We start from the raw sequence: 25,941 nt of genomic DNA on the forward strand, positions 1-25,941 counted from the left end.
CTACGTAACGTTCGCTTTCTAATGATATATAATTTGTCAAAATCGGCCAAGAAATGAAACTATAATTCAACAAAAGACGTGAGTGGGTACATCAAAATGTATAACCTCGGCGCTTCGCTGTATGCTAATTGTACAAGATCGATAGCCACAACACGGTAAAACGCGGGGTGGTAAAACATAAAATGTGTATTTCTTGTGTTTATCTCGCTATAAATCCATTAATAACAACGGGAATATACTAAAACGTATATTTTTTGAAAGAGGAATTAATAAGCAACAAGATAACGTATAAACCAATAAAATCGGATGAATAGTTTTTGCATAAGATTGAATTTACTACAGTAAGGGTAAAATACTCGATTCATCTCCTATCAATATACACTCCGTGATACAACTGGTAGTTTTAACACACACATATAGGTTTCATTTAATTAAAGAGTACAGAAAGCATAAAAGTGACGTGGTTTGTTGTACAACAACAATTGGTTATGTGTAACCTATTCAAAAAATAATTTTGTTCAAGATAATTCAATGTAATTCTATAAACGACAAACACACTTCGTGTGTTGTGTATGTTTATTTTTAAAAATGTACATAACTGGTTTAAAAGCACAATTTTTACACATTTAAGAGGTAATCGCTCACATTTATGTCTAATTAATGATAATTTTATGCATTAGCAAAGATTTAACGAGAAAAACTGAAGTTTAAGTTGAACTCAATTTGCTATAGGAAAACGACGGTAGCCGTTTAGACGTAAGCGGGGTAGCTTACGTCTAATTATTTGGACTACAATGTTTCCAATCTTTGTTTATTGATAGATCTTTGAGAGGACCCACACAAAGCTGTACTCTAAGAAATCCCTCTTAGAGCTAAATAAGGAATGTGTCAAAAGCCCAACAAACATCAAACAGGTGTCCTACACAGGTAAAACATAAGATGGCAAAACCCAATCTTGATATTTCACTTTCAACTTTTCAACAATGAAGCAAACAATTAATAAGACAATTTTAGTACCAGAATAATTTTTTATATCAGATTTTCAGTTTGGATCCATTTCTTCAAAACTACAAACTGAATGTATCTTCGAAATGTGAAACCTGTGACGTTTTCCATTTTGTTTTTTATTTCGTCTGCATAAAACTTCACCGAACATTTCTGTGTGAAAAGGTCTGGGTCAGTAAGGTCAACTTTAGAGTCAGAGATTAAATTTGGGTCGTTCAAAATGAAATAAAAACATATATCTGTAAATCTGAAGAAAAAAGTATTTGCCTTGTATCTTAAACAGATAAAATACTGTTAAATTGACGAGGGACTCACTCAAGTAAAAGAACGCTACCCTAATACCGTCTTGTCTACTGATCCTAGTCAGATAAGCGTTTTACCTTAAGTGTTAAGCGTTTTGTCACCTTTGATGTCTTTGAAAACAACAAAAATAAATTGCTATGTTGTTTGCATCTATGGTAACTTATGATTTTATTGCATTGCTTAAATATGGATATTTGTATAAAATGTCGATGTATTAGCCTAATGGAAATCTATATTGATGTTGTTTTATTTTGGAGATTCAGGGTTACATACCACTATAAACATTACCTTCAAATGTTAAAATGTAATTCATTTGACATCGCATATAAAATAATATTCTCCTTGTATTTGTATTTAATTTTTTGTAATTATTAACATAACAGAATATCTCCTTATGCTTCCCGAAAGCTGTCAATATAAATAGATGCATGGTGACTGACATTGTGAACTATCATTTAACTCTAGTATATACCTTGATTTACCTTGATCTTCGGGCCATAATATTAGACAAAGTCTATCGTGGCCCCTCTTCTTTAAAATGTTTATACACGACATAGAGTGCGCTACACAGTTGTTTCAAATTTTTTCGTATTCCAGTTCTCTTTGTTCAAATGCGATTTGAACACATTCAGGGATGTTGCAGAGACGGTTTCTTCTGAAAGGGCATTCCGCATGCTCACTGTCCTAGCTCCAAATGAATTTAGTTTTATATTTTGATAGCACTTTTTTTAAATTAATTTTAGGTGATGACCTCTCAAATCCCCTTGAGCCAAGTTAAACATATTGCTCCATTTTAGGTCGTCCAATCCGTAAATAGACTTATACAGTGTTATCATGTCACTCCTATCTCTTTGGTACTCCAGAGTTGGTAGACCAAGGAATTTTAGTCTTTCTTCATATGGGAGGGTAGAACATGCAGGAACAAGTCGTGTAGCTCTCCTCTGAACATCCTCAATCTTCTTAATGTCTTTTTTAAGATATGGCGACCACACATTTAATCCATATTCAAGAATAGGCCTAACAAATGATTTATAGAGAGGAAGCAACATGTCCGTCTCCATGAATTCAAAAGATCTGTGAATAAGTCCTAGTACTCTCTGTGCCTTAGAAGAAATGCTTGATATGTGCTCTCCAAAATGTAAATTTTCATTGAAAGTCACTCCAAGGTCCTTCTAAGATTGTGCCGAGTCCAGGTGTATGAAATTTCCATCTTACTCGGGCATTGAATACCTATGCCTTTCATTAGTAAATCCTATATGCATGACTTTGCATTTTTTGGCATTGAACGAAAGCTTCCATTTCAAACTCCAGTCACACAGGTCAGGCCTTTACCGCTCCATTTTGGGAAAACGCCACACTGGAATTTTGGGAATTTCGCGTCCTTAAAAAACCCATTTTGGGAAAAAATTAATCACAAAACTGGCTCAATTGGGAAAAATAATGGCATGTAAATAGTGTTTGTTATAATTCAAAGAAGCCGTTAACTGGTAAATAACGACTATTTTGATAACATATTATTAAAATTTTACAGAATATTATGAACATGTGTGATAAGTGCAGGTTTTTTATCTGATTTTGGGGAAAGGGCCTGGCCTTTTTTGAGGTGAAAAAATGGCGCGAATTGCTGAATTTTGGTGAAAATAAGTAAAGTCTTAAATAATCAATTCAACATATTTTACTGTTTTTAAAACATATTCAAGGCAACAGATAATTTAATTATGCAATATTTTTATATTTTCTACACTGGATCAGGTTAACTTATATATTTAAAATATTTAAAGGAAAATTTTATTTTTTTTTTTTTTTTTGGGAATTGGGATTTTTTTTTCAATTGGGAAAAAAAACAACCAGATTTGCATTGGGAATGGGGCCGAATTTCGGACCCGTGGCATAGGGTGGAAAGGCTTGCAGGTTGTCCAGATCTTGTTGCAATTCATCGCATTAAGTAGTGGTATTAACATTTGAGTAAATCTTTGTATCATCCGCAAAAATTTTGACTATTCCATTGACAACATCTGGCAGGTCATTTATAAAGCATAGTTTATAATAGAATAACAACTGGTATAGGATCATGAACAATTTTATTGTGCTTAACAATCATGTATTATTATTAACATACAAAACTAACTAGAACATAGGAAATACTGTAAGCTTTTAATATTTAAAGTTTAATGTAAAAACGAGGTTATAATCTGTAAGTAAGAATGACATGGTAATTCTAAAAACAGAACAAAGCATGAAACTAACCATGAAAACATTTTGTCTCACTTGTTAACAGTACCATATTCACTATAGTTTATTCAGTATGTAAGTACCAGAAATCCTCTTGCTTTATCGATTTAATGTCTACATTAAGCTTTGGGGGGAAATTCCAGCTTAGTTTCTGGATATTTCAACAAATTGTCTTGTTTGTATATTGAGGAAAAGAATATCTTGATTTTTTTTATTTGCCCAGTCAGACTGTTTTGTAAGACAATCATACAGCTGCTAATGTTGAGCCATTAAATTCGTATTAATAATCAGTTTACAGCATGCGCCATAGTCTGATTGTGCCCACCCCCTTTCCTCATTGAAAAGCTTGTAAAAATTGTTTGCTTATCATGTCTTTCACTAAAAAAGTCTGATAGGTTTTAGTCATTGCCACCCTTTTTATATAAGTTTAAAGTTATAGTCTTTCCAGTTTTCATCCAATTTTTCCTTACTTCATGGCCATTATATTTTAGAAATTAGACCATTTTTGCTAAACAAACTGATCACCTCAAAAACTACATGCAATCATTTTTCAACATTTTGTTGAGGACAGAGTTAAATAAATAATTTTAGGGGTAAAATTTTCATACCATACTAGGGGATAAAATATATTTGAGAAAGATCATTATTAAGCAAAAACTGAATATTCCAAGATGATTTTGCCTTTCATGAACCCGAACAAGTAAGTTTGTATTGCAAATTTGAGGCCAAAATGTGGCCTCATTCCCCTGCGTAAATGGTGTATACACGGTGATAGGGCGAATACCACAACGTTTCCTCTCACCGTCGAAATTTTATACTTCTGACAAGAGCACCGTATCCTTCTGTCAAAAACATGGCCGCAAACTTTTTGGCGAGTCCAGAAATGAAAGAAAAAAACGAGAAAAGAAGGTAAGTTGGTAATAAAAAGATATTCCATCAAACGAAGTATATACTTTACATCTAATTGCCGTTTACCACATCAAAATTGGGTCGCTATTAACTTCAAAATAGTGAAAACAATTTGAGCATGTCGTGAAAGAAGTGACTTTCATGACGCAAAAAATCGTATTTTTTGCAGATTTTGAACATTTTAAATGAAAGATTTTTTTGTTAAACGGTATTTTATGGTAGAAGAATCAATATACAACACATTGTGGCATGCTTTAATGAATATAACTGTGATTTTTACATTTACACGTGTTAGCAAGTATGCACTGCTCAACACTGACATTATAGAAATATGAACACTGCTCAACAATGTCTGTAAAAGCACCGCATCTTGATGATATTTTGGCACTGCTTTATTCTGATATTTTTTCTTTCAGAAGGAAGAGACGTAAACAAGTGTAAAAACGGTTTCAAAGTAATATTACAATGTGCTTTGAAAATATTTGGTTTTAAATTGTTTCTTAGCTGTACTGGCCGAAGGCCTGAAGAGCTTATGTCATGGCGTGGTTTCCGTCGTTCGTGCGTTAGACTTTTTCTTGTTTACGCGATAAAGTCCACAGTTTTCATCCGATTCTTTTGAAACTTGTTCAGTGTCTTTATATTAATTAGGACTCGAACCCTATTGCAAATGGGTTACATCAGAGTAAAAAGTTTAGAATTATCTCCCCTTGAATTTGAGAAAATTGTGAAATAAGGCTTGTTTACGCAACAAAGTCCACAGTTTTCATCCAATCATTTCCCAACTTGCACACTGTCTTAATCTGAATGATTAGTCAAACCCTATTGAAAATGAGCAATATCGGAGTTATAAGTCCAGAATTATCTCCCCTTGAATTTGAGAAAAAAATGAAAATTCAGTTTTTTATTAAGTCCATAATTTTCATGCAATTCTTGGCAAACTTGCACATTGTCTTTGTATCAATGAGGATTCAAACCCTGTTTTAAAAAGAGCAATATCGAAGCAATAAGTCCACAATGACTTCCCATTGAATATGAGAAAATTTTGAAATCCCACTTGTTTACGCAATTAATTTCACAGTTTAAATCCAATTATTTCCAAATTTGCACAGTATCTTTATATCAATGAGGACTTGAACCCTATTGAATATGAGCAGTATCGGAGAAATAAGTACACAATAATCTCCCCTTGAATTGGAGAAAATTCTCCTTGTTTGCGTGATTAAGTACCGGTACACAGTTTCAATCTTATTCTTTCCAAACTTGCGCAGTGTTTATAGCAGTAGAGCGATTCAGGCCCTCATGGGCCTCTTGTTTTAATACTTGACGGAAATAACTACATATGATTCGAACCCTTTACATCCTTACATCAGACATGCACTCACAACCTTCTATAGACAGTCTCAAAAAAGTAACCCCTTTGTTTCTTATATAAGTAGTCGAGAGCATCTTTGGTATATATCTTTGGTTTTGGCCACAAACACCAAATTCATATTTCAGTAAATTTAACCAATGCAACATCATTTTGTACACTCTATACATAACTAAGTAAATTTATTATTTCCTTTGTTTAGTAATATATCCAACATTTGCTGATACCTTTCCATAATCGTAGCTGGAGATCTTTTTACGGATTATGAATCTGAAATCAATAAATAATAATTATCAATAATGATTGTATTTTACCACAACAATATAGATAAATTGAAACATGAGACTTAAACATGTGCCCTCCACGTACTGGAAAGCAAGACAATTGATCCTGGTGAACTGTTTTTGGTGCAAGCATGCCATCATTTTCAAGATCAATTCTGGGACATGTAACTTTGATAAATCGAAGATTATCGTAAATAAATTCAGCTCACGATGGCTCGTTCTAGCTTAACATTTAAAACCATGTGCAGAAGTTAGCGGTGCCACGAATTTCAGTGACATGGAATAAAAATACGGTGTTTATAATCAGTGTTGCGCGATGCATCGATATTTAAGTAAGTGATGCATGTTTTCACCAAAAAATTAGGCCTTTAACAGATATTAAAACAAACATGTTCGTATGGCAATTCTTTTTATATATACAATGATTAAAGTCTGTCACATCAGGTCTGACACATCGACAATCATCTGATTATTACATTTTTTCTCACAAGTACGAATGGTGTCGAGCGCGACATGACTTTTTGTTAACACTATTTCAAACTCATGCTAAATATTTCATGACTGGTAAACTTTCAAATAGACGACATATTGGTTCAGAAATTCGATGGAGTGCTTCGCAAGTTGCAATCATTGTGCAGTGTCTTATAATAAAACATTGTGTCACCCACTTACCTGATATTGCTTCGTCTGCCATGTTTCTTTTCGTCAGAAGGATACGGTGCTGTTGTCAGAAGTATAAAATTTTGACAGTGAGCGGAATAGTTGTGGTAATCGCCCTATCACCATGGTATACTTCTCCAATTTTTAGCTCACCTGAGCACAACATGCTTATGGTGAGCTTTTGTGATCGCCTTTTGTCTGTCATGCGTTGTGAATTGTGCGGCGTCAACATTTGCCTTGTTAACTCTCTAGAGGGCACTTTTATTGTCCAATCTTCATGAAATTTGGTCAGAAGATTGGTCTCAATGATATCTTGGATGAGTTCGAAAATGGTTACGTTTGCTTGAAAAACATGGCTGCCAAGGGGCAGAGCATTTTCCTTATATGGCTTTATATGGCTATTGTAAAATCTTGTTAACACTCTAGAGGCCACATTTATTGTCTGATCTTCATGAAACTTGGTCAGAAGATTCATCCCAATATTATCTTGGATGAGTTCGAAAATAGTGCTGGTTGGTTGAAAAACATGGCCGCAAAGGGGCGGGGCATTTTTCCTTTTATGGCTATTATAGTAAAACCTTGTTAACACTCTAGAGGCCACATTTATTTTCTGATCTTCATGAAACTTGCTCAGAAGATTTGTCCCATTGATATCTTGGATGAGTTCAAAAATGGTAACCTTTGCTTGAAAAACATGGCTGCCAAGGGGCGGGGCATTTTTCCTTAAATGACTATATGGCTATAGTAAAATCTTGTTAACACTCTAGAGGCCACATTTATTGTCCAATCTTCATGAAACTTGGTCAGAAGATTCATCCCAATAATATCTTGGACGAGTTAAAACATTATGCCAGTTGGTTGAAAAACATGGCCGCCAGGGGGCAGGGCATTTTTCCTTATATGGCTATAGTAAAACCTTGTTAACACTTTAGAGGCCACATTTATTGTCCAATCTTCATGAAATTTGGTCAGAAGATTTGTCATATTAATATTCTGGATGAGTTCAAAAATGGTTACGTTTGATTGAAAAACATGGCTTCCAAGGGGTGGGGCATTTTTCCTTATATGGCTAAATATGGCTATAGTAAAATCTTGTTAACACTCTAGAGGCCACATTTATAGTCCGATCTTCATGAAACTCGGTCAGAAGATTTATCCCAATAATATCTTGGATGAGTTCAAAAATGATTTCGGTTGGTTGAAAAACATGGCCACCAAGGGGGCAGGGATTTTTCCTTATATGGCTATAGTAAAACCTTGTTAACACTCTAAAAGTCACATTTATTTTCCGATCATCATGAAACTTGGTCAGAAGATTTGTCCAAATGATATCTTGGATGAGTTCGAAAATGGTTTTGGTTGCTTTAAAAACATGGCCACCAGGGGGCGGGGCATTTTTCCTTAGATGGCTATATATGGCTATTATAGTAAAACCTTGTTAACACTCTAGAGGCCACATTTATTGTCCAGTCTTTATGAAATTTGGTCAGAAGATTGTTCTCAATGATATCTTGGATTACTTTGAAAATAATTATGTTTGCTTGAAAAACATGGCTTCCAAATGGCGGGGCAATTTTCTTTATATGGCTATAGTAAAATCTTGTTAACACTCTAGAGGCCACATTTACTGTCCGATCTTCATGAAACTTGGTCAGAAGATTCATACCGATAATATCTTGGACGAGTTCAAAAATGATGCCGGATGGTTGAAAAACATTGCTGCCAGGGGGTGGGGCATTTTTCCTTATATGGCTATAGTAAAACCTTGTTAACACTCTAGAGGCCACATTTTTTTTCCGATCTTCATGAAACTTGGTCAGAAGATTTGTCCCAAAAATATCTTGTTATCTCAGGTGAGCGACTTTGGGCCTTTCATGCCGTCTTGTTTCCTTAAAATTCCCTATCCAGTGCAAATTTTATTTTGAAAATAAAATCACTAAATTTTGACAAAATTTGATAAAGTTTAAAAAAGCATTTGTAGCAAAATATGTAATAAATGTTATATTGCAAAGTAGTATAAACACGAAACCTTTCTTATCTTAAAGTAGAATTCCCCTTTTATCATAAAATTTTCGATTTGAAGATCTCTGCCACCTTTTCTGTAAAGGTGAATGAAAACACTACTTAATCTTATAGACATAAAGAAAGTCAATAAGGTTTTATTTTTATATAATCATAAATGTTTTTCAGGAGATTGATGACCAAGGTGGCTGGTTTGATACTCTGCACTCGGATGAACCAGAAAAGTGGCAGGATGCACTCCTGTAAGTATTATGAATCCCTCATGGATGTATGGGAATATCTTCATAGCCTGAATTGAACTTACAATTAACCCTTTGCATGCTGGGAAATTTGTCGTCTGCTAAAATGTCTTCTGCTGAATTTCTAAAATTAGCATTTTCTTCGATTTTTTTTCAAAGAATACTATCAGAATAGCAAACAGTTTGGATCCTGATGAGACGCCACGTTCTTTGGCGTCTCATCTGGATCCAAACTGTTTGCAAAGGCCTTCAAAATCCGGTTCCAGCGCTCAAAGGGTTAAGGAGCTGTTTTCCCTGCATAGAAAGAAATTTTGTAAAGCCGGGGTCACCATGTGGATTGGTCAATGCACATCACTGGGGAATAACTGGATGATTGCTAGCCAAACATTTTGTATAGCTTGGCATGTGCATATTATTTCTTTATGTTCAGCATACTACCGTAATTACTCTTACTTCTAAGTTTTATTTTTAAGTGTCGTAGAAATTACAGTATTGTATGACAATTGGATGGAACCATTTTAATAGTCCATACATTCATAGTATCATGATTGTTTGTATAAAGTTTCCTGTATTTCCTGTTTTCAGCTGGTTGAAGAATTCCGTCATCGGAAACAACAAACAGAAGCAAAACGCAATAAACCATGGAATTATTCCAAGGTAAACATCCCAGATTTAGAGGTCTGTTTTCCTTTTTTATTGAAAACCAAATTGTGGCAGCACCCAAATATTACATGTATTCTGTCTATTATATTTGTGTGTGTCAAACATATATTGCTGCAAACTTCACAAGCATGTGCATCTGGGTATTTTGTTGCAGCTTTTTTAACCATTTGCATGCCGGGAAATTTGTCATCTGCTAAAATGTTGTCTGCTGAATTTCTTAAATTAGCATTTTCTTTGATTTTTTTCAAAGAATACTATAAGATTAGCAAACAGTTTGGATCCTGATGAGACGCCACGTTTTGTGGCGTCTCATCTGAATCCACACTGTTTGCAAAGGCCTTCAAAATTCGGTTCCAGCACTGAAAGAGTTAAGTACTTCAGCTGTGTTATGGCATGTGAGAACTCATGTTGCTTTTGTGTGACTTTGTATACTATAACTGATTAAGTAATTCAATTTTATTAAGATAATTGATTATAATTATATGAACACGGCGTTTTTTTGTTCAAAGTTGGGGCTGTTGTAGGAACCTATTCTGAATAGAAAAAAGTACAAATGTATTTTAATTTTTCCCAAATGTTACCAAAATTAAGTAAAAGACAGCATGATTATATCCCAATCTAAAACAACCTGGCCCGATTCCCAAAATTGTGGGAAAAAACACTGGAACAAGTGTACCTATCTATTATTGCACAGTTGTTACGTTTACCACAATTATAATTTTGGCTTTATTTGTGTTAACAAAATTTATGGGCCTAGATAATTAAAGTGGATGAAAAAATGGGGTCAACGGCCTATTTGCGATATTAGATATCGCGATATACCAGAATGCGATATATTGGAGTTGCAGTGTATTTATTCTTCACAATATGAAGGCCATTTTTGGATCTTGGTCAAGTGGGGTCAATAACGTGATCTTCTGTCATGTCTTCAACAATTTGTGTCTGTGAACTTTAAAGGGCCATCATGGTTTTTTGATTGTAAAAATGTGGAGAACATGAAGGCATCTATTTAATACGTACATTTGTCACATTTCTGATAGAGGCCTTTGCTTGTATTTATTTTGCGTTACTTGTAGATTGCTACAGTGGCTGGTTGATGGGGATGCCCCACAGCACCTGCGCCGGGAAGCGGCCATCGTCATGGGATCCATGGCTAAGGGAACTGCTGAGAATATCAACACCCTGGTGGAGGAAGGATGCGTGTCAGTTCTTTTGAAGGGTCAGTATTAACACGCTGGTGGAGAAAAGATGCGTGTCTGTTCTCTTGAAGGGTCAGTGTCTTACTCTGCCATTCAGAAAATTTGTCTATGCATACAAATGAATTCGGGTTTTACTCTGCCATAAGCCAAATTATCCAATGACAAAGAAGGCAAAGCAGTTGTCACAACTGAAGTCTTTTTACTAGTAAACAACATAAGCCAAATTGTTTAAAATCTTGTTCCCAGCAACATATAATTTAAAATAATCACAATTATTTAAATGGTGTAAAAAATGGTGTTGTAAGTTGATAAACTCGTATTTGATTATTGTACTAATGTGGATTATGTTCGGTAGCTGAGAAATTGTGAAAAATGTTGTTTTATGACACTGATAGTGTTTAAGTGATTTGGCCACATGCCCAACCCCTGTGGTTACTACTAATGACAATTTGTACCCTAACACCGGTTTACTTGAAAATGCGTTGTAAAATGTTGAATTGTGATTCGTCAACTTGTATTCTATACAATTGTAAAGTGCTCACTTGTAAGATGCTGACTTGTAGCAGATTACTAAAACCGATTGTAAAACTTAGAAAATATTCAACATGCTAATGTACCCTTGTCAAAAAAGTGGGCAAAACCCGGTTTTAATCCGTGTTAAAACCGTGTTAAACCCTGCGGTATTGGCACCGGGTTAAAGGGTGTCTTTTAAACACACTTTTTGCTTACCGACTTGGTTTTTTGTAGGTAAAACCTGGATTTCACTCACATAAACCAACACGCTTATACCTTCTTATACCAACTTAAACCAACTAAAACTAACTTAAACCAACTTAAGTGGGTTAAAAGTGAGTGTGTTTTCCTTCTTTATGTTGGCTTTTAAACCCGCTTCTACACATCAAGTCGGTTTTTCCTGTTCTTAAGCGGGTTAAAAGTGGGTTTTTGTTTGAGTGTTAAGTGAGCTAAATGTGTGCTTAACTCAGATTAAACGCAGTTAAAACACGCTTTAAAACCAAGTTTTACCGACTTAAGTTTTCCTTCTTTATGTTGGCTTTTTAACCCGCTTCTTCATATCAAGTCGGTTTTTCCTGTTCTCAAGCGAGTTTAAAGTGGGTTTTTGTTTGAGTGTTAAGTGAGCTAATTGTGTGCTTTTCTCAGATTAAACGCAGTTAAAACACGCTTTAATACTGCGTTTTACCAACTTAAGTTGGTTAAAAGTAAGTGTGTTTTCCTTCTTTATGTTGGCTTTTACACCCGCTTCTACACATCAAGTCGGTTTTTCCTGTTCTTAAGCGAGTTAAAAGTGGGTTTTTATTTGAGCATTAAGTGAGCTAAATGTGTGCTTTTCACAGATTAAACGCAGTTAAAACTAGCTTTAAAACCTGTTAAATGCTCAGTAAAAACCCACTTTTCACCCACTTGAAAACTGAAAAACTTTTTTATGATAAGAACAAAAATATCATAAATTAAATTCTAATTACTTTTATAAACGATAAAACATAAAACTTAACATATATATCCATATACACAGCATGATAAAACTATTTTGACAGACATGGCATTGTTATAATAAAATATAATAGTGTTATAACATAACATTGAACACAAAGAACGAACTGAAAAAAGTACGATTGTATGGAATAAATACAAACAAGAGATGTGTTTGTCATAAACACAATGCCCCCTACTGCGCCGCTTTGAAATAAAATTTCTATTTATCATTTGGCAGGTATAGAAATTATCTCTCTTTGCTTATTTCTTCCATTGGATTTTGACCTCTGACCTTGAAGGATGACCTTGACCTTGCACCACTCAAAATGTGCAGCTCAATGAGATACACATGCATGCTAAATATCAAATTGCTTTCTTCAATATTGCAAAAGTTATGACCAATGCTAAAGTTTTCGGACGGATAGACAGACAGACGGACAGTTCAACTGCTATATGAGACCCTACCGGGAGCATAAAAATAAGTTAATGTTGTTGAAACAGGTGCAAATCTATATAACAAAGTGAAAACAATGGTTAAATAATCATTTTAACAGCACATTTAATTTACAAAGACTTCAGTCTACTTGTGCATCAGCCGCAGATGCCTGAAACAACCTCTCATCTTTTCTTCAACATCAACCATAGGCTTGTCAAAGGTTTTGGCTATGACATCTGAAAAAATATAATAGACTATTCATTTTAAAAACATGCAAAAAAACAACAAAATCTGTTCTTAAATAGAAAATACTCTAGCCAGAAAAAGAGGTTAAATATTTGCATATTAAGGAAGTCAACACAAATGAGTTTATTACTGATTGTCCTGGAGACAGTGACTAGAGACACGGACAAAGTTTTTCAATACCTTTCTTCATGAATAAAAAAAAACTATTGTTAACTGTCACTTGGATTATAAAAACTCCCCCTTTTCACAAATGATGTAATAAAATGATCATTTATGCGACTGTAAACAGTAAGTGATCTGAAAAATATTTGTAGAATGTGTATTGAATTTCTATATGGATAACTGGTACTTCAAATTTTTATGGTGAAGAAAAAGTACCAATGATTGCATTTCTCTCAGCAGCGGGGAGGCTTGGTCTTGGTGACCCAGTTGTAGTTGTTTCTCCCTTCATGGAGCAAGTCACAAGCTGGTGGAAAGTGAATGGTCGGCACATGGCCTGTGCGATGGCCATCACCTCCCTGGTTTCATGCTGGATTTCAGCTTAAATGATACTCTGGAACCAAAAAAAGAAAGGGAGTTTTGACAAAATATTTACAATTGGTAATTTTCCAAAGCTTGTAATTTACTTTCATCACATTTCAAACTCTAAAAATATTTGTCACATTGGTCAGAATTGTGACGCTTTTAAAATGCAATAACCTGTATAGTTTTACCTCTCAACAAATCCAGCTTTCTTGTTCAAGGACAGGGCGAGGTTTGCCCACTTCAGTTCCCCTCAAGTTGGCCAGCTCATTCAGGGTAAAAGCCTGGTGTAAAAGTCCATACATCAGGTAGTATGATTACCCCTTTTGCTCTTGGGGCAAGAGTTTAACCTTCAAAATTAAAATATGAGGGAAAGAAATATGTTCAGTAATAACCAGAAATATCTATAAATAACAATAAAGATGTCAATAATCATAAAACACAACCACAATAATTCACTGTACACAACATTTACACTTTGTCATGTGTGTGTTCATCTATTTTTGCTTCAAATTGTGTTGTTTTTCCTTTAAGTTGCAATACATTAACTTATCAATTTACATTTCCCAGTGACAATACATAAATATAATAATTATCATAATTAATTCAGTTAACTAAATAAAAAAAGGATGAAGAAATGACAATACAAACCTGTTAAAACTGTTCTTCAGTATTCCAAAAAAAAAAACAGTTGAACTTCTTTTCCAACAAACTTATTGTTGATTTCCAAATTGTAGTAAAATACACATTGTTTTCATCACACAATACTTCATGCTGACAGTATTTCAATACATTTTACAGAACAATTATAAGTCTTAACGTTAATTTAATTTAGCTCAATTCAATTGCTGAAACCAGCTTGTTTTTCAAAAGTTGTTGCTTTCAAATAATTTCCTGTGCAAAAAATTGAACCAATCAAAAGTCTTATACCTCATTCCAGCCTTATGTCTGGGCAAACCCTATCAGTAGCCTTATCTGCCCCTGATAATCAGTACCCTGTTTAGCTCTGAATGCCTGACAGATTGTTATCTGTTTATTGTTAGTGGTGTGAAAAGGGGTGGTTTTAGGTATTGTCTTGTTATTTTGTTGACTGTTTATGTAACACAGGTCATGTCTGGCATCTTATTATTTAATTGCAAATTAAGAAAATGGATATAATGGTATCATATGAAAATATCAAAATCTTGCATAACTTATGTACACAAATTAATAGATTATTTCCAAAATAATGTTTCCAATACCATAATTATTTAAATATGCAGATTTAACAAGTAATTCCTGTTTTAAACAAATATAAACAATCATATAAGATTACAAACAAATATAAAGAAAAAAATCAAAGCGAAACACAAACTCTTTCATTTTCAGGTATAAAACTAAGTTTTATCATTTTTATAGTTTTTGGCAGTGATACTAGTTGTCCATCTGTGAACCTGTGATGTTCTGAAAGAGCCATTTTCATCCAATATTCACTAAAAAATTATGGGGAGCACACACATTTACAATAGGGACAATGGCAAACAAGCTGTAAAAAAGCCCCTTTACAATTGACTTGTATTATATATGGCTATAAACATGAAACAAAGACCTAGTTGAAGAATTATTGTTTTATTGATGAGTATTATTTATAAACAAAAGACCAATTTATTGAAAAGTGTGTTAAAGTGAGTCTTTTAGCCTGGTTTCAGCTCTCAAATTATTTACAAAAAGACCAATTTAAACTCGCTTAAACCCACTTCTGTTTAAAAGGATCAACTTCTGTTGTAAAAGACTCGCTTATAAAACAAAAAGACACACTTAAACACACATAAACCAACTCATAAATAAAAAGGCTCACTTTTGACACACAAAAAACTGACTCCTTACAGAAAAAACTCGCTTAAACACACATCTTCTTAAAATAACCAACTTTAAACTCAGTTAAGCACAGTTTAGCGCACATAAAACTCGCTTTTAATAGCAAAAACCAACTTCCGCTGAGAAAAACTCAGAAAAAACACAGTTTTATGTTGGTTTAAGTGTGTTTTGGTATGAAAGTGGGTTATTTTTTTGACAAGGGTAGTTTGTCATCAACTAACTTTCAGAATGATCTATTATCTTTTATTTATTATTATGACTACAATATTAGGTATATGTAGATGTAGACTTTATATATGCATCTTCATTTTCAGGTCTGTAGTTTAAGAAGTTACATGTTTGTTTGTAAACATTTAAACATTTTGTAGAATCGGAACATTGGATGTTGGATTTTACAAATTCTCTGTGAAACAAATGAGCTGAATATTCAACACGTGCAACATTTCTGGTGATGAATAATATTGGTGGTCTTTCCCTTCCATAAATCGCGCCATTTTATCTTAGCAAAAGTGTAAGAATCATGTTGTCTAGAGATAAAAAAAGAGGGATTTATGCATGCACATAAAGTGTCACTCAAGATTAGTCTGTTGAGTCAATACTGGCTAATCAGTGATGACACTTTTGGCTTTTTTGGAATTCTTTGCTTTAAACTGATCTTTTCACGGTTTGGTGAATTGACAAAATTGAAAAAAGTTGTTTCAGATTCGCAAATTTTTGTTTTAGTTATGATATTTGTGAGGAAACAGTATTACTGAACATTAACCATAGTCCAATATAGCCATTATATGTATCTTTTGACGGTTTGAAAACCTAAAAATTATAAAGCGTTGCAACGCGAAACAATTAAATAATTTGGAGAGTTCTGTTGTTGTCGTTTAAATTTACGAAACTACGAAGATTGCTTATATAAGGTATAAAATACTTAAACTGTGTATTCCTGGCGGAATAGCCGAGAGGGCTAATGCGTTTTTACTTCAAACTAACTCCAGGACTCCGGGGGTCACTGGTTCGAGCCCTGGTACCGGCTACTTTTTTTTCCTTTTTTAAATTTTATTCTTGATTTTTTACTGTAGCTTTTAAGATCCAATGTTTACATTTATCAATATAAAGCATTTAATGACAAACTTCAAAATATGCCAAAATCTGTGAAAAGGCCCCTTTAAGGAGGTCTCTTCTAAATGAAAATCCAGTGGAGACGGGGAAAGTGTCATCCCTGATTAACCAGCTGGGTGGAATACTTTGGATAATCTGGGATTACACGTTTCACACGTGCATTAAGCCCTGTTTTCCCGGAAGGAGGCTCATAGGAGGCCCACATGCACTTCCTGAGTCATTTTCCAGGTCTCAAGAGCCCAGATCAGGCGTTTGTTGAATCGTGCCTTCGATGCCTGCAGACTATATTTCTTCACAACAGCAACTGTGGAAATCTTATTTACCAGGTTTGGTGGACATGTTTCATTAGGCATGAAAAACTCATTGTGTACATTCCTCGAACAGGTCTTTTTGTCGGTTTGCTCTATTGTTTGTGCTACAAACCCTTTCTCTCTTCAAGTAACATGCTGAGTTCAGGTATTATTCTGCTTGCTGCTCATCAGTATCTTTGTGTTCAAAACAAAGCCTTTAAAAATTGAATTTATAAGAAAGGTATTTAATTTATTTGGATTTACTAAGGGACTACAAAAGTGTGAACATGTGTATCTGGCTAATAAATAGAGGATTTTTGTTGGATTTGATAGAATATCGATTTAATTTTACGAGTGATTATAGAAAATAATATGTATTTTTTATGATCACGAGGGAAATAAAATCAATCTTCCATGGAGTCCAACAAATTTTCTTTTCATTTTATGTTTTTAACCGTTTATTTACATTGTAAATGAGTTTAACTGGATAATTTTGAAGGATTTATGACGTCATTTCATCGAAAAAATGAAGTCATTTCACAGTTAAACAGTTTTCACTGTTATTTTTTACTGTTTAAAATAGTGAGATATCAGATTTATTTCACTGATATTTCTCAATAAACCACTGGAAAGCATAAAATAAAGGGTTGTATTGCTCATCCTTTGGTGATCTGTTTGTAGGAGCCTTCTATAGTGGAGGACTTGGTGGAAATCATGCCCAGATCTGTGTGCACTCAGGAATGTGTAGCCAACATTCTGGCGAGCTCATGCAAGGTGAGTACACTTTGGGCCTGCGTTCTTGAATATTAACTGTGGATACATTAAACTGTATTTACATGAATTTTCTTAATTTGTGAAATTCGGAATATTTGTTGGATAAAAAATGTATGGATTTTTTCATAAGGTGTGATATAAGACCAGTGATTTTTTGCCCCAAATTACAGCCTCTGACAGGCTGTTTCCAAATGGCAAAAAGTACCGTATACTTGCGCTTATAAGACGCCCTCGCTTATAAGACGCACCCCGATTTCGGACTTTATAATGGGTGGATTTAAGACTGACCCGCGTGTAAGTCGCGGTAAAATTTTGCCGTTTTCATAGGCCGAAAAACGGCAGAATGTTGAAGAAAATCAATAAGAATGTCATTGAGAATTTTTCAAACTCGCGCTACATACAATTAGTAATTTACGCAAGTCCAAGAAAATAAAACAATCAAACACCAAAGTAAGTAATATTTGTTTATTTCATGATATATAAGTAGGTTTTAATTTATTTTCAAGTATTATTCATACAGTAAAAATAATTATCAAATTAACACAATTTCTAACAATTGCGTATTTAATCAATTTGCCATAACAATTTCAAACATATTACGTTCCTTTTCAATGCAACCAGCAAAATATTGATCGTATCAGTCATCTTAAAATCCCTCGAAATCCTCATCATCGCTTTCACCGAACAGTTCGTAGAATTCCTCACTAGTGAGATTGTCATCGTAAACCCAGTCGCCGATATCATCATCATCATCGTCGCAATCACTAACCTTTGCACAGGCCGATACATCCTCAGATTGATTGCGATTTTTCACAAGATCATCAAACAACTCTTCGTCCTGTGTACCATCCATTGAGTTTGAGATACCACTGTTCAGAAATGACTTAATAACCATATCGCGTGGTATTTCATTCCACGAGTCAACAACCCATTGACACACAGCTGCCAAGTCTGGACGTTTTAGATTGCCTGCCTTCGTAAATTGTTTCTAACCATTTACCATCCAGTCATTCCATTTCTTTCTCATATTACCTTTGAATGGCTTGTTCAGACACACGTCTAGAGGTTGCAACACAGATGTGCATCCCCCCGGAATTACACTGGAATGTGTACGGCGTTCCCTTAGTCGTTTTTTAACACTATCCACAAGATGTGCCCGAAACATATCCCACACTAACAGAGACTTTTTATTCAATAATCCACCCGGGCGTTTGAACCACACTTCATCAAACCACTTTAATAATATTTCCTCGTCTACCCAACCTTTCTCTTGAACAAATACAACCAGGTCCGATGGTAGTTTTTCTTTCGGCATTGTTTTGCGCTAAAACACTACAGCTGGCTTACGTTTTGTTCCGTCGGCTAAACACGCTAACATGACCGTAAAATGAGCCTTATCATTTCCGGAAGTTTTCACAGTTACAGTGTGCGTTCCCTTAACATCTACTGTCCGATTGCCCGGCATGTCGAAAAACATCGGTGTTTCATCCATATTGCCGATTGACCCTAACTCGAAGTCGTACTCTTTTCTGATTTCAATGCTGTATTTATGGAACTTGTCAACTTTCTCATCCAAGTCCTTTGGTAGCTTTGCACAAAATAGTTGCCAAAAGTTTGCAAAAAACTCAATAATTGGTTTATTGAGTCAATTATACAGTGATATAATACGGTAGCACGTCATGATATATATTCAAAAATGCAATTAAACATGCCATAATTAACTATTAGAATACTGTTATTTATAATCATATTAATAATGTTTCATGTTTCCCAATGTCATGGCTTACAGACATTCCCAAAAGTATTTTAAGTCCACAGGACATCCGGTCCGGTAGTCTTAGATAACTTTCAGGACCGGACTGGGATTCATAGGACCGAAACATCAATGTACAAACATATATATCGTATTTATATATTTGCGAAGTTAAGTGTTATGTCGTTTGGCAACAACTCAGATGCTCCATAAAAACTAAGTATTGGTTGTTTTCCTAAGTCGATAAGTTGTATGGTTACATATTTGTTTTCTTAATTCCATGGGTGTCAATTGACCCAAATTTAAAAGCCGGAAAATTAAGCTAGGGGTCTGGGACTGCAGGACCCCAACGGGGATTAAGGGCCCAGTCCCTATGGGAGACACCCCCATGACCTAGCTTATTGTACTTTTTTAGTAGTATTTCTAGTTGCAATTTCTGGTGACTACAATGCGAAATATTATAAACCATACCATCCGTATCACCGCATGTGTATCGTCATTCTATACAAATATTATAAAGAACATCGAAAAAAAAATTAAATTGACAAATCATACTGTATCCGAATACGACAGTCTGAAAACATGTACATGTTTTGCACATATAATAATAAGTGCTTTATACATATCGTTTGAATGTAGAAAATGTAAACGAGTAACCAGTAACCTAGCAAATATGTAATCAATATATAATTTGGTTAACATATTGCTTTACAATGTGCTACTGCAGTGCTTAACATTGCTATAAATCGGTCACTTAAAATTTCAAGATGGCGGACATTAGCAGCATTTCGCAGAATCATAAGATTTTTTCGGAAAGTAGCGAATAGGTTTCGTCAGTTACCATTCATTCTTTGCCAGCCGCTAACCAATTAGTAAGCGATAAATAAAAGACCAGACGAAATTGGTACCAAGCGCAAATTTCCGGAATGCCCAGGAATATTCGTTCTCAAATGATCGAACACAGGAACGAATTCTATAAAATAAATAAACTTTTCTTCTTGAATTATTTCCCGGACATTCGGACCGGCAACATGGCATTTTCAATCGGACCTGTCTTTAAAACGTCGGTCAGGACCGACGGTCCGACACTTTTGGGAATGTCTGGGCTTATTGCTCCCATCTTCTCATCTAAAAGGATCAGGCTGTAAAATATATAGAAAAAAAATCACTGAAGACTTTGGATGTAAATGTTGAACATTTGATTTTGTAGTATAATGGGTCCATGAAAATACATGAAAATTGGTGTTCAACAAATTTTTGTTTTTATAGTTTTCAAAATCTTGTATTATTTATCATGTATGTTATTTAAACATTCTGACATTGGTTTTTAATGATTGTTTGTTACAACCATAATCAGAAATATATTTTCGTTTTAATCTCCGTCTTAGTGTGAAAAAAAACAACATATGGCCAGAGAAATTAAAAGCTGAAAAGTAAGAAACATATTCATTGGTCATTAATTAAATGGATGTTGTCAAAGTTTAAGATGGAGACTAATGAACAGGACTTTTATTAGCCATCCTTGACTTTTATTAGCCATCCTTTAGATTTTGCTCTTCCGAATAAAGACTTATAAATATGCATTACCCTTGCCATATGACCACACAAGGTCAGGCTCAATTTTAAGTGTAATCTCAAGTATTGAGGTTGATAATGTTTATGGGGGTGGTATGTGGGTTGGTGTGTGTGTGTGGGGGGGGGGGGGGTTTGAAAGGCTTGAGAAAAAACAGTTATGGGATGAATATTATGTATATGTTAATGCCCCAATCAGTGTGCTTTTGTATTTTTATTATTATTTATTTTCCCCCTCTACCTTAAATTCAAATTTAAAAAAAAGTTATAAAAAAAACTCAATTTAAATTATTTGGACCTTACCAGGAACTTGAATACATGTACCTATTAAACAATGTGAGATTAAGTTAGTAAATACCTTAATCCTTTTCTTCTCAGACGCAAAGTAACTCCCAGTCTGTTCAGGTTTTATGCTGTTTGCTGCTAATCAGTAACTAAGGGTTGGAAATAGAGCCTTTCAAACTTTAATATATTAAGAAAGGACTTAGATTTAATATGATTTTCTAAAATGCATCAAAATGCGTTTCTGAACAGTTAAGGGTTAAGAGATATTACGATAAAATTGATATCGGAAAAGCAACAAATTTTAAACAAAATCTTGCCTAGAGTAATTACAAGTAAGAGAAAATCCTTTCATATACTCAACCCCATCATACCCTTGCCCCATAAGAAGCAAAGTGAAAATGGCTTTTGGACCAGCATAAAACCAGAACAGCCTGCGAATAGCTCGCAGTCTGTTCAGGTATTATGCTGTTTGCTACTACAATCAGTATCTAAGGGTTTGAAATGAAGCCTTTAAAACTTTAATATATTTTTAAGAAAGGACTTAAATTTAATTTGATTTTCTTAAGGACTTTAAATGTGTCAAAGTGCATTTCTGAGTGGTAAAGGGTAAAGCAAATGTTGTTGTTGTCTTATCAGGAACCAGAGCACCAACTGCAGCTGAAAAGGGGCTTAATGCAGTCGGCACAGGCTAATCAGGGACGACTCTTTCCACTTCTATTTTTAAAATCTCTTCTTGTCAAAAATCCAGTTAAGGCAAAAAGTGTTGTCCCTGATTAGCCTGTGTGGATTGCACTTGCCTTCTGGGATGACACTTTACGCACGTGCATTAAGCCCCCTTTTCACAGAACACAGCCCAAATGTTGTTACCTTATCAGGAACCGGAGCACCAATCGAAGCTGTGTGAGTGCGGGCTCATTCCCAAACTGGTTGACCTCCTGGCTGGCAAGGTCTACAAGGTGCAGATGCCAGTACTTAAGTGCCTCGCTGGGATCGTCAGAGAAAACGGGGAAAACTGCGTGGTCGCATTAACCGGTGAGTACACGGTAGATTTTTGCAGTTCTTGAAGACATTTGACCGAAGCACAAGCTGTGAAAATGTCAAATTGTATGGACCCATGTGAAGTCGAGGTTATTCTCTAGGAATTGAATTATCGGCAATTGTTGAAAACTGTTGAGCTGACTTGGCTTGTGAAGTTTGTGAACCAGCATGTGAACCTCATAATTGTTATTTCTTTTCATGATCTGATCATTCTAATTCTAACACCAGTGCCATATAATGTGCCTGCTTATAAAGACAAATTTTGACCGATAATTTTATCTGTCCAACCCCATATTTGTCCTCACTGCATGCCCTTCTTTCTTCCCATATATCAGGTAGTTTCACATATAAAACCCAAGTTCATTGTTTTCATTGCCTTGACGTTAATTTTAAAATTATTTTAAAGGGAATGGACTTTAAATGTGACTTATTTACAGTTTTGCAAAATTACGATTAAACAAATCATGTTTTCAAAGAAGAATGGTTGCATAATGAATTATATTTAAAAAAGCAAAAAGACTTAAGAGTAAGAAAACAATGTTTAAAATGTGTTTTTCTGTAATGATAATCACTCAAAATTGGTAAAATATTAAAAAGTTGTAGCAGTTCTATGTAGAAAATATGTTTATTACTAAAATAGAGCATAAATGTGCTGATAAAATGTATTGTAGCAGTAGAGATCTAAATTTGGGGTGAGACGTTCTTTAATATACTTTTGATTTTTCTTTCATTGAAATTAGTATACTGCTTTAATTAATATTGCTATGCAGAGATGTGGGAAAACTGGGTTTAATGCATTTGCATAAAGTGTTTTCAAAATTAGCCTCCGCAGTCTGCACAGCCTAATCGGGGACATCACTTTCCGCCTACACTGGATACTTGTTTAAATGAGACCTCCTTTAACCCTTTCAGTGCGGGAACCGAATTTTAAAGGCCTTTGCAAACAGTTTGGATCCAGATGAGACGCCACAAAACGTGGCGTCTCATAAGGATCCAAAATGTTTGCTATTCTGATAGTATTCTTTGAAAAAATAGAAGAAAATGCTAATTTTAGAAATTCTGCAGAGGACATTTTAGCAGACGACAAATTTCCCAGCATGCAAAGTGTTTAACGAAAAATTTCATAAAAGCAATACGTCTTGTCCCTGGTTAGCCTATGGACTGTACAGGCTTAAATGTGATGACACTTTACCCACATGCATTAAGCCCAGTTTTGCCAGAATGGTGCTCATATTGCTGTACATGGTGTTACTCCAGCCATGCACAATAACGTCCCACTGCCCGACATGCTGGTTCAGCTCATGCTACGAGACAGAACCTCAGAGATGCAGATTGTTGCGGCCAAGGTGCTTGCATACCTGTGTGGGGGTGGGGCTCTTGCCCCTCAAGACCCTAGGATCATTTCTAAGGTTCTAACTGATTTTTTATAGGAGACTTTTATTTTCCTCATGATTTGATTGACTTTGGGGCTATGCAGTTTTAATGGCAAATATTGTTTGTTAGCATGTTTCCATGCCTGATATTTATTTATTCCTGAGATGCTTGATTGAAGCATACATGTAAGCAGAACTATAATCGCTGGAGGAGAACTATAAACTCTTGTTTGCTCTTACCTAATGTGTGGATGCATTTTAATTATTTGATATAGAATATTGCTAATTGTGAAAGTCATGCATATTGATTGGACCATAATTTTTTATTATCCCCGCCGAAAAATTTTCGGAGGGGATATAGTAATAGTCTCCGTCCATCTGTGCGTCCGTCTGGCTGTCTGTGCGTCCGTCCGAAACTTTGTCCGGAGCATGACTCTACAACTACTGAAGGAATTTACTTGAAACTTAAAATATATAAACAGATTGCAACTAGGAGAAGTGCACCGACCCAGAACCATAACTCTATCTACCTTAGTTTTTTAATTATCTCCCCTTTTTTATAATTTCAATCTAAATGTTTTATCCTGAGCCTTACTCTAAATCTACTGAAAGGATTTACTTGAATCTTGAAATATAAACAGATGTCAAGTAGGAGAAGTGCAATGAATAAGAACCATAACTCTATCTACCTTAGTTTTTTAATTATCTCCCTTTATTTAATTTTAAAGTAAATTTTTGTCCGGAGCATAACTCTAAATTGTACTGAAGGGATTTACTTGAAACTTGAAATATAAACAGATGGCAAGTAGTAGAAGTGTAGTGACTAAGAACCATAACTCTGTCTACCTTAGTTCTTGAATTATCTCCCTTTATTTAATTTCAAAGTAAATTTTTGTCCGGAGCATAACTCTAAATCTACTGAAGGGGTATTTACTTGAAACTTGAAATATAAACAGATGGCAAGAAGGAGAAGTGCTGTGACTAAGAACCATAACTCTATCAACCTTAGTTTTTTAGTTATCTCCTTTAATTTAATTTCATAGTAAATTTTTGTCCAAAGCATAACTCTAAATCTACTGAAGGGATTTACTTGAAGCTTGAAATATAAACAGATGGCAAGTAGGAAAAGTGCAGTGACTAAGAACGATAACTCTATCAACCTTAGTTTTTGAATTATCTTCCTTTATTTAATTTCAAAGTAAATTTTTGTCCGTAGCATAACTCTAAATCTACTGAAGGGATTTACTTGAAACTAGAAATATAAACAGATGGCAACTAGGAGAAGTGCAGTGAACATGAACCATAACTCTATCGGCCGTAGTTTTTTTAATTACCTCATTTTTTTCATTTCCATATATTTTATTCTCTACAGCATAACTCCAACACTATATAACTAATTCATCCTTGAAATATAAATAGATGACACAGATGCCATGTTTTACAAATATTATTTTACTCTCTTAAACAAATGTTCTCATACAAGCAAACACATTTCGGCGGGGATTTGGCACTACTGTGACAAGCTCTTGTTTTTTTATAGATGTGTTTAATGTCTTATGTAAGACAATATAAGGAACTAAAAACACATCAAAGTGGGTATCTGAGTGGTTAAAAAGTCTTTCTGGTCTATCTCCAAAAGACGCTGCCATGCCTGATACGTATGTGTAGCCGTGATCGCACGCTGGAGGAAAATGTGGAGGGGGCAGAGACTCTTGCCTACCTGCTGGAACAGGATGGGGAGCTCCAGAGAGTTGCTGCAGTGTCTGATCACATCATCAAGACCCTAGCAGAGTACCTCAAGTACACCGATGTACAGCAGATCAACAGATGTGGGAAACGCATCGTAAGTACACTGATGTACAGGAGATCACAGATGTTATAAATCTATTGTAAGTACACTGATGTACAGCAGATCAACAGATGTGAGAAACGTATTGTAAGTACACTGATGTACAGCAGATCAACAGATGTGGGAAACATATTGTAAGTACAGTGATGTACAACAGATCAACAGATGTGGGAAACGCATTGTAAGTACACTGATGTACAGCAGATCAACAGATGTGGGAAACGCATTGTAAGTACACTGATGTACAACAGATCAACAGATGTGGGAAACGCATCGTAAGTACACTGATGTACAGGAGATCACAGATGTGGGAAACGTATTGTAAGTTCACCGATGTACAGCAGATCAACAGATGTGAGAAACATATTGTAAATACACTGATGTACAGCAGATCAACAGATGTGGAAAATGTATTGTAAGTACACTGATGTACAGCAGATCAACAGATGTGGGAAAC

At 34.9% G+C, this 25,941-nt stretch overlaps 2 protein-coding genes and 1 long non-coding RNA gene across 10 annotated transcripts in view; 1 reads left to right on the forward strand and 2 right to left on the reverse strand.

The window, feature by feature from the left end:
- LOC127847264 (solute carrier family 15 member 2-like) overlaps positions 1-1,154 on the reverse strand; it is a 101,212-nt gene extending 100,058 nt beyond the window's left edge. For 2 of the 8 annotated variants that reach the window (XR_008033886.1, XR_008033887.1), the window contains exon 1: positions 1,018-1,105. The gene's annotated coding sequence lies outside the window, so the exon portion shown is untranslated. Of the gene's footprint in view, positions 1-1,017 lie in introns of all 8 variants that reach the window. The other 6 variants (XM_052379056.1, XM_052379060.1, XM_052379057.1 and 3 more) reach the window with 6 other exon arrangements.
- A 204-nt stretch (positions 1,155-1,358) lies between these two features.
- The window catches only part of LOC127847858 (armadillo repeat-containing protein 8-like), a 52,576-nt gene continuing 27,993 nt past the window's right edge, over positions 1,359-25,941 (forward strand). The window contains exons 1-9 of the mRNA XM_052380063.1: positions 1,359-1,463; positions 8,953-9,026; positions 9,609-9,680; positions 10,763-10,905; positions 16,779-16,876; positions 17,522-17,614; positions 22,100-22,256; positions 23,520-23,671; positions 25,275-25,478. Coding sequence (XP_052236023.1) covers positions 1,446-1,463; positions 8,953-9,026; positions 9,609-9,680; positions 10,763-10,905; positions 16,779-16,876; positions 17,522-17,614; positions 22,100-22,256; positions 23,520-23,671; positions 25,275-25,478 — 1,011 coding nt within the window. The 5' untranslated portion in view covers positions 1,359-1,445. The remainder of the gene's footprint in view (positions 1,464-8,952; positions 9,027-9,608; positions 9,681-10,762; positions 10,906-16,778; positions 16,877-17,521; positions 17,615-22,099; positions 22,257-23,519; positions 23,672-25,274; positions 25,479-25,941) is intronic.
- LOC127847860 (uncharacterized) lies at positions 12,417-14,334 on the reverse strand. The gene is made up of 4 exons (XR_008034220.1): positions 14,232-14,334; positions 13,772-13,930; positions 13,437-13,611; positions 12,417-13,048 (listed from the first exon to the last, which is right to left on the reverse strand). It is a non-coding gene; the product is annotated as an uncharacterized LOC127847860 (long non-coding RNA).

The sequence above is a fragment of the Dreissena polymorpha genome, chromosome 10 (assembly GCF_020536995.1).
Source record: "Dreissena polymorpha isolate Duluth1 chromosome 10, UMN_Dpol_1.0, whole genome shotgun sequence".
NCBI lineage: Eukaryota > Metazoa > Mollusca > Bivalvia > Myida > Dreissenidae > Dreissena > Dreissena polymorpha.